Consider the following 14,666-nt stretch of genomic DNA (forward strand, 5'->3'; position numbering starts at 1 on the left):
CTCTGCAATTATCATGTTTTTGCAATATTTCCTCATTAAGAGTAAGGCATGTCTGTGGTTATCATTTGTTCCATTGCACCATATATTGCCCTCCTGATGATGGTTTATTTAATTGTGTATGTTTTTGCAATCTTTTACTTTTCTGGAGTGCTTATGATTAGAGTGAATGCTTCCTGAGATTGGGAACTCGAAACATCAGATTGTTTAATTTGTGTGGTTGACTGTGGTTGACCAAACTAAGCAGTTTGGGCTGACTGTTCCTTTTGGAGCAAAATCAAGGCAGTTTTGCTTATGGCTGAGTCCAATCTAAATTGGCATAGTGAGCAAAACAAGTATGGGGCACCCACCAGACACTGTGCACTCAATTCTCCCTCACATGATGAGCTGGAAGCAGTATAACTAGAATGAGAACTAGTAATCATTAAAAATATAGCAGATGCTACCTTGAGCAGCAGTCATGCTAGACACCATGATGCTGTTCGTATATTAAAACCAGACAGCAACAAAAACAGCAACTGCATTTTGGTGTGCATTGTAATAAAACAAGAAACCGGTATCCATGATGATGCTGAGTGACCCTCTTTTGGCATTTTTTAACTCAAGAGACCCAAATACACTAATACTGCTAAATGCCGCTATTGATTGTCCTTGACTAAACCCTAGAACAGTGACTCTGTTCCAAAGCCCTTAATTCCTGCCGTACCATTTTGTATAGGCGATCTGTCTCTGCATCCACCACCAGCATGGAGGTTTTGTTTCCACCCTTTTTTATCTTCTCCACCACATCCTCATGCTGCAAGTCCTCCACAGACTCTCCATTCACTGCCACCAAATGGTCGCCGTCCTTTAAACTGGACTTTTCAGCAGGGCTGCCAGGGTCAATGTCTTTTATGAAGTTACCTGCAGATATAAAAGCAGTATGAAAATCACAGAGGTAGGGTCAGTTGCTCAAAAATCTTGATTCGTTGTGTGATTGGTCAATATAGTTATTGGACAGTTGCGTCTAAACTTCTCATTTTGCATTAACCCACAACACTTATGAAGTTTTATGAAAATGCAGGGATTTCAGGAAATGCCCAATAAATAAGTCAGAGAGACCTGAATTACATGTATTTGATAAATGGAGCCAGTGTATGGTAGCAAACCCTTGGGAGATGCTGTCACAGCGGCAAAGGTTCAAGGAGAGTCAGGCAGCTGTATTTTGGGCATTGCAGTCTATGAATGAGTTAATGTGGTAGTGCACTATTCAAAGGAAGTTGCTATTTATAACTGTCATATAAAAAAAGCTTCTGGGACTTTATTATGATGGTGGTCGGATGAGCATCCGACTGCCATCATTGTGGGATGGATACCCGCCTACATGTAGTCGGCAGTTCCACCTGCCAAAGTAGCCTGGAAAAGGGCCACAGCACAAACCACAAAAGAAAACGGTATGTTTTAAATGTCCATGCAATGTATGCCAGGCACCATGAGGTGCCTGGCACAGGGTCCATGGATGTTTGTGGGGGGCACTGCATGTGCCCCCCAAGCCCCATAGGAGAGGACAACTGGGGCCAGGGGCCATGCTAGGGGCCCCCAAAGTCCCTTTCTGTCAGACTGTACATGGCGGTCGGACCACCATGTACAGACTGAGGAAAATGGACATCATAATCCGTAAGGCAGTGCCTGACCAGGAACCACCCCTATTGTGGGGATTACGGTCTGATCGCTGCCTGTTGATAAAGCAGCGGACTGTCCCTACAACCGACGCCTCCGACCATCAGATCGCTTCTATGGATGGTGGTGGGAACGCCACTGGTGAGCTGTCAGTGGCGGTCTGACTGCCATCATAATGAGGCTCCTAGTTTAGAAGTACGAGTATGGGAAAACATGGGAAAGGTCATGGGATGCACAATCATTTGGAGTGTTGTTTTATTCAGAAGGATGACTTTGGTCTTTTCACCATTGAATACAACATTTTAGCCAGTTTGAGGAATGTATTATGGTTGGGACTTTATTGAAGTGAATGGCTATTCTGGTGTTATATTAATCTGGTTGTAACAAGCCATAAAACTCCTTACTAACATATTACATTAGGGTGACCACCTCACTCCATGTCATCACAGACACTCTTTCCAGTTCCTGGCTCTTGACCTACAAGTCAGTGCTATTAGATATGTAAGTCTAATTAACTCACAGGAAAAAAACCTTCAGTACAGCATCCAGGAAGCATTAGGTTGTTACACGAAAGCCGAGGAAAATACAGTGTCAATGAGGACATAACATACAAATCCATACAAAAAATAAATGTATTTAATCTTAGTGCACCCATGCTACTTTTCTCCAACATTAGACAACTATCTTTGCACATTATCTTTCGAAACATCATTGATTTTCTTTCATATTTTATCATTCATGGTCTTTGTACATATAAAAGTATTATTATCCTCAAATTCAATAAATCTGTATGGCACCTCCTTTCACAGAGGAAGGCCGCAATTTAAAATTGGAGCTGCAATAATTCAATTAGAAAATGAAAATATATTTAAAGTAAAATAAATAAAATCTAAGAAAAAACGGGATAGAAATGTATCAACCAAGATGGTCAGCTAAAACCAACAAATAGATACCTAAGGATAAAAAGATCAAAATGAAATGAGGAGCTTTTAAGAGATTATGGCAAAAGAAGAACTAAAGGGATATTGACTGATTGAATCACACTAGACTAAAAAGCTCACCCAAAAAATATAATGGGATATAAAAGGAGAAATATAAAATGTGAGCAAAGTTAGATTGTAATGTTAAAAATATGAAACAGCACTTAAAGCCAACCCCATCCCACAACACAAATGTGCAGCTTTATTTAATATAGTCTGCCAAAATGCTAGTTAACTTTACCTTTCTTGTTATGTTCCTCCCTTAGGTAGAACCCATAACCATCTGTCCCCTTTTTCAGCTCCACTAATCTTGGCTTTAAAGGAAGAAGCTTCAGATCAGCCATCTCGCCTTTCATTGGGATCTTCGAATCGCTGTAGAACTTGTATGATTCTTTGTCGATTACTAGGAATACAACTGCATCTCCAGACTGTTTTACCTAAAATATTTTAAAATAAATGGTGGTATTATAGTGGAATGTTTTACAGCATACTTCTGGATCTTTTATTTTTCTTCTGACATGGTAAGGGCAAGCGTAAACAGTTAACTTGTGCGTGGAGATGCTAGTAGCTGTTTTCATCTTTTTGATGTGTGAGTGAATTGTGATGTACTTAGATACCTAAGCAGAGAGAGTTGAGGAGAAACAACAAAAAGTAAAGTGGTACCTTGTTTTTAAATTAGGTGTGGCATAGCACATAGGACCCCCGGAATAAGTTTTAATGACAGCCGCGGCCATTGCACGTAAGAGTGGTGGGGCGGTGGGACCACGGCTTTTGGCCAATAAGTATTTTGGCCAAACAACCTTAAAAAAGACATACATGCCAGTTAGCTATAGAGGGAAGATAACTTCAATGTAACTTCAATGTAACATCTCACTGCAATTACTTGTTTTTCATGCTGGATAATCTCTAGGGTTGTCACTTTCTATTTGTGTTAGTTCTGAACTATACTAAGGTAAGCTTTTTCTAGACCCTACAGCTTACAGACCTCTATAAGACATGTTTTTTTTGTTCATCCTCATTATACCTATAATGCACTGAACCCAAGTGCATCTAACTGCTTTGTTCAGAACTGAACAAAGATTTGGATGACCTGAACACAGCACAGGTACCTACATGGCAGATGTTTCCTCTAACCTGACCTAAGATTTATCTAGACTCAAGTGCAATACTGCATCACTGTGGGGCATGAGTGTTCTCTGTACCAAATAGATCACCCACATTCCTATCAATCTGCATAAATCCACATTTTACAAATTATGAATCACCATTCTCAGGTTCTCATATGTAGAGGATAGAAGAGGCCCTTTTATGTCGGAAAGCAATGTGGGTGTTTTACACCCAGGATGCTTTGTGGAGGGTTCCTAGTATTATCTTAGATTTTTCTTGAAGATTAAAGCTAGGTGAGAAGAATTAGTAAATTGATGCAAGTCTTCAGACTTTCTGGTGTTGGTCCAGTGCCAAAAGTCTGTGAATTCTAGAATGATAAATCTAAAGTCCACTATGTACAGTATGTGAACAATGAAACTTAGCCCATCAAGTACCAAATCATGAAGAAATGTTTAATCAGAATAACATGGTCGTCAAGAGACATACCTTAATGCAAACCCTACAGACCAGGAATTCCCAAAGAGAGTTGAACTGAGGTGAACATGTGCAGGCATCACAGCCACTTATATACTATGTATGTTGACCTTAAATGTCTCTGTATACAACGTTTACCAGCCTTGAGGCATAAAGCATTAATAACACACCACTGAATGATAGGCAGGAAATGGATTTTATATTTTTAGGTTTTGCCAGTACAACAGGAGACATTTGAATGCACAAAGTGAGTCCATCCCTGACCATGTACTCAGATCACCTGATAATATAGACAAATCTTTGGGCAAGCTGGAAGGTGTTTGGGGAGGGAGTTCCAATCCAGTAATTTGCTATTCCTGTCAAATGTGTATTCACTAATTAGGTTAAACCATGAATAAACTCTGGATAGATATTGTGTGCCCATAACCATAACAACAATGTTAAATCTCCCACTGCCATCAAACAATCTTAATAACTGTGAGACACACTGGATCATTAGTGAAGAAGGCGTCTCTAAGGTGATATAATCAGTTACTTTAATATTAAATGGTCATAAAATTGGAAAATTCCATTGGGAATTTTTATATAGCGTTTTGTCAAAGGTTCCCTCATACTACAAACAAGAGTGCAAAGTTTGACTCTATTTGCATTGCATAGAGTCTTGTTACCTTGGCTGCCACTTGATCATGTGTGGCATTTTCCACGTTCTCCCCATTCACTTCAATCAAACGATCATTGTCCTTGACACCTGCCTTCACGGCAACTCCTTCTGGGACCAGTGTCGTTAGGAACAAACCATTTTGACCTGGAAGAAGATATGTTAGTAGTTTACACATACAAGCGCATTGCAAATACGATGCTCTACGTTATATTAAGATTTGTGGAGTGTGCAGTCTTCAGAAGTGCCTTCCTTGCGCCCAAGCCACACCCAGTTTTTTAATACACGTTTGGACCTCCTCATCTAACAGCTTTAAAGACATCAAACGAGGCGAGTTTTTAATCTGCGACAGAAAGTACAGTGATATGCAAAGGTTCTCTCCTCCCACCAAGCCCTTGCTGCTGTACCCCGCATCAACAAAACCACCATGGGAGGTAGATCCTTCTCCTACCTGGCAGCCAAAACCTGGAACTCACTTCCCACACACCTTCGCCTCACTCAAAACCACCTAGCATTCAGAAAGCAACTTAAAACCTGGATATTCGACAAGTAATTCCCCACCCTTCTCCAAGCGCCTTGAGACCCTCTGGGTATGTAGCGCGCTATATAAATTAATTGAATTGAATTGAATTGAATTGAAAGGTATGCATATACATACCACCAAAATCATGCAGTGATAACAAGACTGACTTAAGGGTAAGATAAATATATGAATACATACATCATACATACATATATATACATACATATATATATATATGTGTGTATATATGTATATATTTGGTGCAAAAACAAAGGTTAAAGTAGTGTTATAGTTAGGTGAAATATTTGGTAACAATGTAATGTTTTGAACTCTAGAAACCACTGAAATTCACCAGTTATCTCAAGTAACTGTAACTCATGCCCTATGGTAGCTTTACCGCTCCCCCACACCATACACAGTTTTCTCATCAACAATTTCACTGCAAATGTTGTCGTGATATTATCAGTAATGTCACAGAAGATGTCATAAACGATGTTATAAATGGAATAATTAGCAGTGCATGGCGAGGCCGCAAGTTAATGTTTCACTGTGAAATGCAAACTTAAAACAAGTACAGAATAAATCACATATTTTAGAGCTGTCTACAACATTCCTTAATAATTACTAAAGTAAAAAGGCAGAAAAGCTATAATAAAAAAGGATGTAAATGCTTTTACACAACTTTGTATTGAAGCAACAGCTTTAGGCCCTCCTAGAACCTCAAAATGAACAACATCTTTCTGTTTCTTTCTCCGAGAAAGGTGGCAATGCCTATTAGCTACAAACACAAATGTTTTATGATCTGGCCTTGGGTGTGTTTATTTGAGCTCTGGAGTAACAATCTGTCTTGTGCTAGCTTTGGTTGCCTAGACGACTGTCCAAAATTGCTCTTTATTTATACATTTCTTAAACAATAGTGCCACAGCACCAAAATACATGGTTTGTTGATATATATATATATATATATATATATATATATATATATATATATATATATATATATATATATAAAATTTCCAGATATTTACTCCTTTATTCTCTGTGCATCCATAATGTTTTTGCTCCCAACGAAGCCTTGATCACATGATATTTATATCCCAGTGTTGACCGCCACTGGGATATATATATATTACGACGATGTGTGGCGCTTTCAAGCGTTGGGTGCTCTCTTCATTTGGATATATAGCGGCATATCCAGGTAGCAAAAGCGCCACACTGCATACGAGGCAGGTCCAGCGCAATGACTGACGAGGCGCTGTTGGAACGTTGTGTTCCGTTTTGCTTGGGGGCACTAAGCAGAGCGGTTGCCTCTTTAGTCAACAGCTGCCCACTGTGGTATTTTAAAAGACTTATGGAGAAAATCGCAGCACCTACTCAGGAAGTATTTTAACATCAAAACTGCAATAACCATAAAGCACTGTTTCACACGCCCATGAGGGCGGAACATATAAATCAGTGACAGGTGTGAGACAAACTATTGCTGCCTTCACTCCAAAAAAAAACCAAGCCAATGAACAAGGGCACCTGCATGCCCGAAACGCGTATGGAACTTGGTGTTAATATGCTGTGACGAGCGACGATGTGTGGCGCTTTCAAGTGTTGGGTGCTCTCTTCTTTTGGATATATCTATATCTATCTATATATATCTATATATATCCCAGTGGCGGTCAACACTGGTTAGTTTTCATAGGAAATGCATTTTTAGTGTTGCTAATAACTTTGGCCCTGTGCTGGTATGTCATTGTGGTGTTATGTGACTGGAATGCAGTGTGCATTTTGTTTTGTGTTAGGCTGTGTTGTGCCTGTGCTGTGTGTTGTTGTGTTCTGTGCTATTATTGTGTTGGAGTTCTTTTCTAAGATGGAACATCTCAGAGATTTGGTTCACATACCCGCCAGCTTGAAGAACAATCTCACAGTGTGAGGAGGGGTTGGGGCCTTGAAGGGGCGGGGCCTCGTCCTGAAAAGTACCTAGGAGGCACTATGGACCCCACCCCACCCCCCAAGTCCTCTCCTCCCAAAACAAAAAAAAGCTTAATGAAGCTGTTGCCGATGTTCTGGGGTGTTTTCACAACATCGGCAGTTCAAAGGCTCTCGGAAGCTAGCTGGAAAACCACTATTTACAGTGGTTTTCAGCTTGTTTTCAGTGCCACGGTGTGATATTGGCTCCTCACTGGGAGACCGTGTGATGGGAGCCGGTATCGTGTGTCACACTGCGGCACCGTGTGAGTTGGCAGGTATGGGTACAGCAATGCTGAGACGCTAGGATTATAGTTACAGATACAGAGATTCAGAGTCTGACCTTCACATGGTGCAGGACCGACTGAGGGATCTGTTGTAATAACCCACATTATTTCACTATTAGTGGTGGGTGGGTCTGTGCTCGATTCTTGGGTTCAGGGGTTGATCTGAAGCTCCTTGAAAGCAAACTCACTTCTGGCAACCCCTCTCGTCAACATTCAACTTTTCAGCCCATCTCTTTCAGTTGTAAATTATGTACTTGTCTGTCCTTCGCAAAAGGCTGAGATTACTAATATTTCTGAAAAAGACACACTCCTATGATAAGGTCAAGAGAGACGAGGCACTGTATCGACTCTTGCTTGTTTTTTGTTTTGGAGAGTTTATCGCCTGTTTTGGCTTTGATAATAATTCTCAGGTAGGGCCATTATGTAAAGCCAAGACACAATATTGTGCCAGTCTTCTAAATAGCTGGTGGACAGGTCTTTTCCAGTCTATCCATTTTTCAAAAGCTCTTTTGGGATGACTGGATAAATTAAAAGTTATGTATATTTCTAACCTTTCTTTTATCTCAGTTCATATTTTTATTTAAGTACTCAATATTTCAATTTAACCAACATAGGTAAAGCCACTTAATTAGTAGAGATTGTTATTATTCCGATTTCTGAATGTAATTTTCATTTTCACACTTCCAATATAGCATTATAGCCTACTATAAGTCAGTTGTTGAAGGGTCTGAACCCGAGTTATAGTGCCCACACCTCTATTTTTACTTTTGTCCCGGTGAGCAAATAAGCATTTTGTTGTGGGAATCATCAAAAAATGGAGCATGTGACAAGAGTATTATTAAGAAATATTTGCTCAGGTATTGAAGCAATATATTTCCAGGTGCTCTTGAATTACCTGATATTTAATTGATCTGTTTATTTCCATTTATTTTTCTGAACATGAAAAATTTCTCACCTTGTGTTGTTTTCAAAGAAAAGCCATAGCCTTTTTTGTCCTTTACCAGGTAACAAATACGCGGTTTCTGCGCAGAGGTTGTAACCTGGTTAGCTGTAACCGCTGTTTCTGGTGTTGTAATCTGGTTTGCTGTAGACACTGTTTCTGGTGCTCGAGCCGGCTGATTCTGACTCAGGTTCTCCAGGTTCTCTCCCTTTTTCTTGGCATTTTCATAAGAGACTGCATCCAGAACCAAAAGGTTCACTGTGTTCCCGCTGGCTTTAATGAGCTCCACCACCTGTAAAAAGAAGGGCAGCCGCTGTCATGGGAGCTGAAGTGACGTCACCGTGGGTAGGTCAGGCACACAGCTTGAAGTAAAATGGTGGCTGTAGGAATCAGGCACTGAACAGGGCAAGTCATCCTCCTCCTTTTAGTTAATTAATGACCCCAGCCCTCCCCACTGTATCAAGTGCTACTTTTGTTACCTTTCACCATTTGACTATGTGATTTTTGTGAGCATGTGATTTTTGTTGTTGGTTTGCAAGACTAACATGCGGATGCCAAACTTAGCATAGCACAGAAAGCACCATGGTAGTTGTAGTCCTTTCATCTTTTATTTCATTAACAATCTTTCAGGCACTTATCAACATCAAGAACCAAGCACTGGCAAAGCCTACACGCCTTGCATTGTCTGCCAGCCTTTTAGCTTTCTTAAAACTTGTTTTTTTCATGGTTTTTGCACAACTTTATTGGTGGGGAAAACTGCTGGTCCCTCATCTATTTAAAGAAACAACACTGGCTAAAAGTAAAAATATTTTTTGGCTCGTAAAGGACACATTTCCATAGTATTCCCTGGTACTAAAGGGTACTACGTTGTGTACAGATTTATACCTTGTGACAGAGCAAAATGCCTTCACTCACTGTGAAGTTAGTGAGGGCTGAAGTGGGATGATCCATTGCTCCATGCTGCATCTATGTTGTAGTGGGCAGAAGACAAATGTGAATGACACAAAAACAGACCAATGGATGAAAATGTCTGACTTACCCCGTCAGCAAGTAGGTCTATTATACATATACATTTAGTAAAACCAAACAGTCTGGACTAACATCAGACTAATAAAACAGCAATACCATGGTCTGCCAGATTTCAACCCAAGAGAGCTGCACAAATTGACAAAGAACTAAGTTGTGGGGGAAGAATTATTTTCTCATTCCCGTACCAATTCGCTATTATAGATGATAATACATATTACCAATTGTGGGTCAGGCTAAAGACGGCATTAGTCGTCTTGCATATATCTTGTGAACATGGCACACCCATTAACATAGAAGGGCTTCTGATGAGCCACTTTAGGCAATTGCTCTATTTGACTTAGTAATCACATTTTGATTGTGAGAATCACTCCTTCCCTGGTCTCCAGCATTTTGATTGGCAACGGTCTGTACCATTTACAGTGATTCAATTGGGTATATTTTTGTTTTTTTTCTGCATCATTTCACTGCCCTATCTGCGATATCCCATGAATCTTTTCTTTGGCCCAAATCTCCATATCTTTAGTCTATGTATTACAATCAAATTTGACCAAGGTGTTTTCCATAATTCAAAAAGTTCTTTAAGGGGGCATAATACTTTGATAACAAAATATAATACAAAATCAGAGGCATAACTTCAGGGGTTATTTGGGGTGCTGCACCACTCAAATAAATGCATTCTTGGCTTGGTAGTTGGGTCTGGGATGCCATGGGCGGGGTCTGCTATGTCAGTATCGGTTTTTCTCATTGTACACCAAGAATAAATAATAACACAGACATAACAGTGACCTTTCTTGTAAAAAAGGAGCGAGAGCTAAACATCTGATTGCTACATTTTAAAATGTAAAACGCGATAATCTGCAATCAATACTTAACTGCTTGTTCACATTATGTGATTCTAGGCAGACATTTACTTTCACAGGACCACCAGTTTCTTCATTACCACATATGAGAGCACTTTTACCTACTTGTGTATAGCATGAACGCTGCACAAGCACTACTTATATTTGATTTAATAGGCTATTAGGTTGCACCATGTACAACAGGAATCTAGGCCTCGTTTAGGATTTATATGAGCACTCACTTGCCTCTTTGTTCACTGATGGCATTGTCTTTGAGCGACAAGCCATTAATGTTTCTAGGTTCTTGATTAAAATCTATTACTTTCTAATAAATGCCTCTATATACAGTGATATAATTGCATGATCTACGGTGAAACACTTCTGCATGTTAAAGAAATACACTGTTTTAGATTTTTAAGACATTTTATTATATGTTTACAGTATGTATGTTGTAAGATATAAATGCCAAACCCTTCCATAGCTTTCCTCGTGCACAGATTTTTAGATCTAAACTAGACCAGTGGCTTGGCTCTGATTTGTCTTGACTTATTAATTTGGTGGATCGCCCATCCCTATTTGCAACTTGGGCTTAGGCGAGGACTGGAAACATGGAGCCCTGCTGACTTGTACCGATTTGGCGACTCTACCATCAGGAATTCTTGAGCGGAGACAAAGAACAGGGCCGGACTGGGAACCCCAACCGGCCCTGGCAAAGTGCTCGGCCGGCCCCCCTCCCCACTCAGGGGGGAGGGGGTTGGAGGTGCCCCCGAGCTCTTTGCCGGGCCGGTTTTCAGCCGATTTTGGTACAGGGCAGATTTTGTTGCTGGCCGCGCGACACAGAGGGGAGCATGGGCGAGACAGCGTCCTAGTCCCACACGTCGCGCGAGAGGAATTTACAGCGCGCCAACCCCCCGAGCCGCCCTCCTCGCCAACGGCCAATGGGAGGCGATCTGGAAGCAGATGGACAGTAGGGGTACCTCTGCGGCAGAAGGATACAGTCAAATACCTCTGCCTGGCACAGTAAGGGTGCCTGAGCCAAGAACCTGGAGCCGAGGGGGTTCCAGGAAACAGCGTCGGCGCCCCATTAGTCCTTTGGTCGGTCGGGGGGCCTGAACCGACCGGGGGTGTGCCTCATCGCTCCGCCCTGACAGGGGGGGCGGGAGTAGAACGAAATAAAGTGATAATTTACTGCACCGTCAAAGCATCGACTCGCAGTGCAAGATGGCTCGTTGGGCATGCGGGTCAGCGAGGCGCTGCCGCATTGGATCGCCTGTAAGATGACCCACCTTATCAGCTACTGGTTGTACAAAATAAACCTGCACCACTGCGTTCCCACAAATATGTCTCATGCGTTTCCTTGATATGTAAGTGGTAACGTGCACAGTGTGGAGTGAGCGCTGGCGGTGTGGGCACTATGCAGCAATGCTGCAAAAACGGTCCTGTAACAAAATCGGCCCCCAGGTGCCCAAAACCCGCCCCCACCCGTGTGGCGCACCGGGGATTGCCCGGTGCCTGCTATGGCAAGTCCGGGCCTGACAAAGAAGAGTGCATGCAGGGTAAATACATTTAAAATAGGTGATCCCAGGGTAGGGACTCCAGATTGGGATGAATGCTTGTACATAGACAGACCAGTGTCAGTCGCTTGGAGTAGAATCCCAACTCGCTGTTTTTTACCCACTATGCCACTCTAGACGGAGGCCCACCTGATGCAAATCAGTAGTGACCCTTGGAAAGAGTCCCCCCAATCCTTGTTCATCTCACCCATCCACACTGCAGCCTACTGCTTTTTTAGTTGGAGAATTTGAGAGTCACACTCCGAATCTTACGGACTAGGCTACTACCCTCTACAAATGCACTCTGTGTGTTGAGTCCGAATCATTAGTGTACCTGAACTTATATGTGGTTGTCATTACTGGGGCCATGCACCCAAAACACATATTCCTGGCTACATCCCTGCATGCCCTTCTTGACAGGAGCAGTATCCATCACAAGCGTTCGCTTCTTTATGCAAACTGTTTTGTAATGAACAAACATGTTACAGATCTGTAGTTTTTGGAGGAAGGAGGAGGGCTCATGGCAGAGACATTGATGATAGCTTCGCCATTTTCAAATACATTCAAAATACATTTAATGAGCCCCCAGTCCTGAGCTTTTATTTTTATCTTTGAGGCTGGTGGGGTATTAAAAGCAGAAGGCAACACGAAAGGGAACATTTATTTTGGGTGCTCTTGCAGGTTGATATGCCCGTGGCATGGTTTTCCTTATAATATGATGCCAATGCCCCATTTCCAGTTTATCGAGAACCGTGGCTCATGACGAGCTCTCGTCATGCTGGGAGGGGTTAACTACTCTCTTTTTGCAGCATCATTTATTTACAGTTAGGTTTAATTTAACCCTCATTTTACTCTTGCTGGGATTTCCGTCAAATACCTACTCACAACCTGTCGCTTTGCCCTTGCATCGGCGTATCCGCCCAGTCAGCCCAGCACATATTATTATTCTGCTTATTCTACTCCCAACAAAGGAAAAGAATACCAGTGCCTTATTTGTGTAGTGCTAACTATTTGTGTAGTGCTCACTCCATATAGGTTAGCACTGCCACACTTTCAACAGCTTGAGGTTCCCTTGGTGTGCTATGTACTTGCTACTTTTCTTTGGTCAGCCGTGAAGTGCAGGATAGAACTTTAGACCTATGGATTGGGATATGTGTGTCCTAAGAATAAGATTCTTCAAGGTTTCCTGCAAAGCCGTGCTAGCTGTAACCGATTGAATTTAACACCCCCTAATGGCTTATGGCTAGGCGAGAATAAGATGTACAAAGTGGCCCCGAATATATGAATATACATTTCTGGCCTAATTGCTTTTAATATAGTTTAGGGACTTTTGGCTACAAGACCCCTGAACATTAGACTAAGGCTTTATGAGGATTATTATAAATATATCTGAAATGTGGAATTAATTAGGCAAAAAGAAACTGTGTTTTAATACCTGTTTTAAGTTCTTCTGTTAGTCAGTATGTATTTTACCTTGCTTGTTTTAAGATACATTGGATGTATTGCAATATGTTTATATTTCTTGTGACATATGCACTTTTTATGCACCGGAAACGATGCGAAATAAAGTTTTTGAGACTTTGAGACTACTGATATGATCTATTATTCAGGCACAGACCCACAGAGAGGGCACAGAGGATAAGCCCCACTTTATACCACAGCCGGGAGCACTCAAAAGCAATGACTGGGAGATCATTTTTCCATCAATGAGACTTTAGTTACCTGTGGATGTTCAGTCTGGTCCACAAAGACTCCGTCGACCCTCAAAACTCTGTCCCCATCTTTCAGGCCCGCCTTGGCAGCCGGACCCGTGGATTCAATGCCGCGGATCAAGTGACCAACTGTGTCCCGCTCAATGCGCAGAAAAAAGCCAAAGCTCTTCCCCTCCTGCTTGGTGACGATGCATTCTCTTGGCTGGAGAGGGGAAGCCATGTTTGCTGGGAAAAGGGAAATGCTGACATGTCATCACTACTTGCATAGGCATGAATAAGAAGACACATTTAGACAGTCGATCACATGTAGCTAATGCTACCAGTTTTCAGATTTTAGTGAAATTAACACACAAACAGATATATATTTACTTGTCTGGGTTTATTTTTAAAAACAGAATAATGCAGGAAGTATGTGGTATTCTGAGTGACCATAAATGGAGAAAGTGGAGAAGTGTGGCTCACTGGTTAGAGCGGCAGACTCTGAATCAGAGATCAGGCCCAGGACCAGGGTTCAATTCCGTCGCGGCAGGGTCTTGGGCTCAATGTCCGCGGACTCGATAATTCTCGCGTCGGCGCCTAATCTAATCATGGGTCCCAAACTGCAACTCTGGGCAATAGCTTGCTTAATGTCCACAACGGCCCCTACAACACTGGGATGCCTGGCTTCACCTTGGGGGTGCCCAGGAGGGGCATCTCACAGGGAGAGCCAGGAAGGGTTCCACAGCGTTATACAGCGCCGGGACGCCCCGTTGGGGCAGCTGTGCGCTTTACAAAATACACTACATACATACATACATAAATGTTGTGAAGAATGGCTAGCAAGCCATTATACTTGCAGACTGACAGCATGGGGGTGCTAAAAAACAATGCGTTCCTTTAAAAAGGGTTGTAAAATGCTGATTTTTTGTGTGAATTTAATTTATCATAAAGGCTTCTTGGAGTGCTAAACATC

At 41.8% G+C, this 14,666-nt stretch overlaps 1 protein-coding gene across 1 annotated transcript in view; it reads right to left on the reverse strand.

Annotated features, from left to right (window-relative positions):
- PDZK1 (PDZ domain containing 1) overlaps positions 1 to 14,666 on the reverse strand; it is a 107,730-nt gene that overhangs the window by 52,740 nt on the left and 40,324 nt on the right. The window contains exons 2-6 of the mRNA XM_086935503.1: positions 13,725 to 13,939; positions 8,597 to 8,873; positions 4,886 to 5,022; positions 2,878 to 3,073; positions 704 to 900 (exon numbers count right to left, since the gene is read on the reverse strand). Of these exons, the coding sequence (XP_086791629.1) occupies positions 704 to 900; positions 2,878 to 3,073; positions 4,886 to 5,022; positions 8,597 to 8,873; positions 13,725 to 13,939 (1,022 nt within the window). The remainder of the gene's footprint in view (positions 1 to 703; positions 901 to 2,877; positions 3,074 to 4,885; positions 5,023 to 8,596; positions 8,874 to 13,724; positions 13,940 to 14,666) is intronic.

Source organism: Lissotriton vulgaris, chromosome 8, assembly GCF_964263255.1.
Source record: "Lissotriton vulgaris chromosome 8, aLisVul1.2, whole genome shotgun sequence".
NCBI lineage: Eukaryota > Metazoa > Chordata > Amphibia > Caudata > Salamandridae > Lissotriton > Lissotriton vulgaris.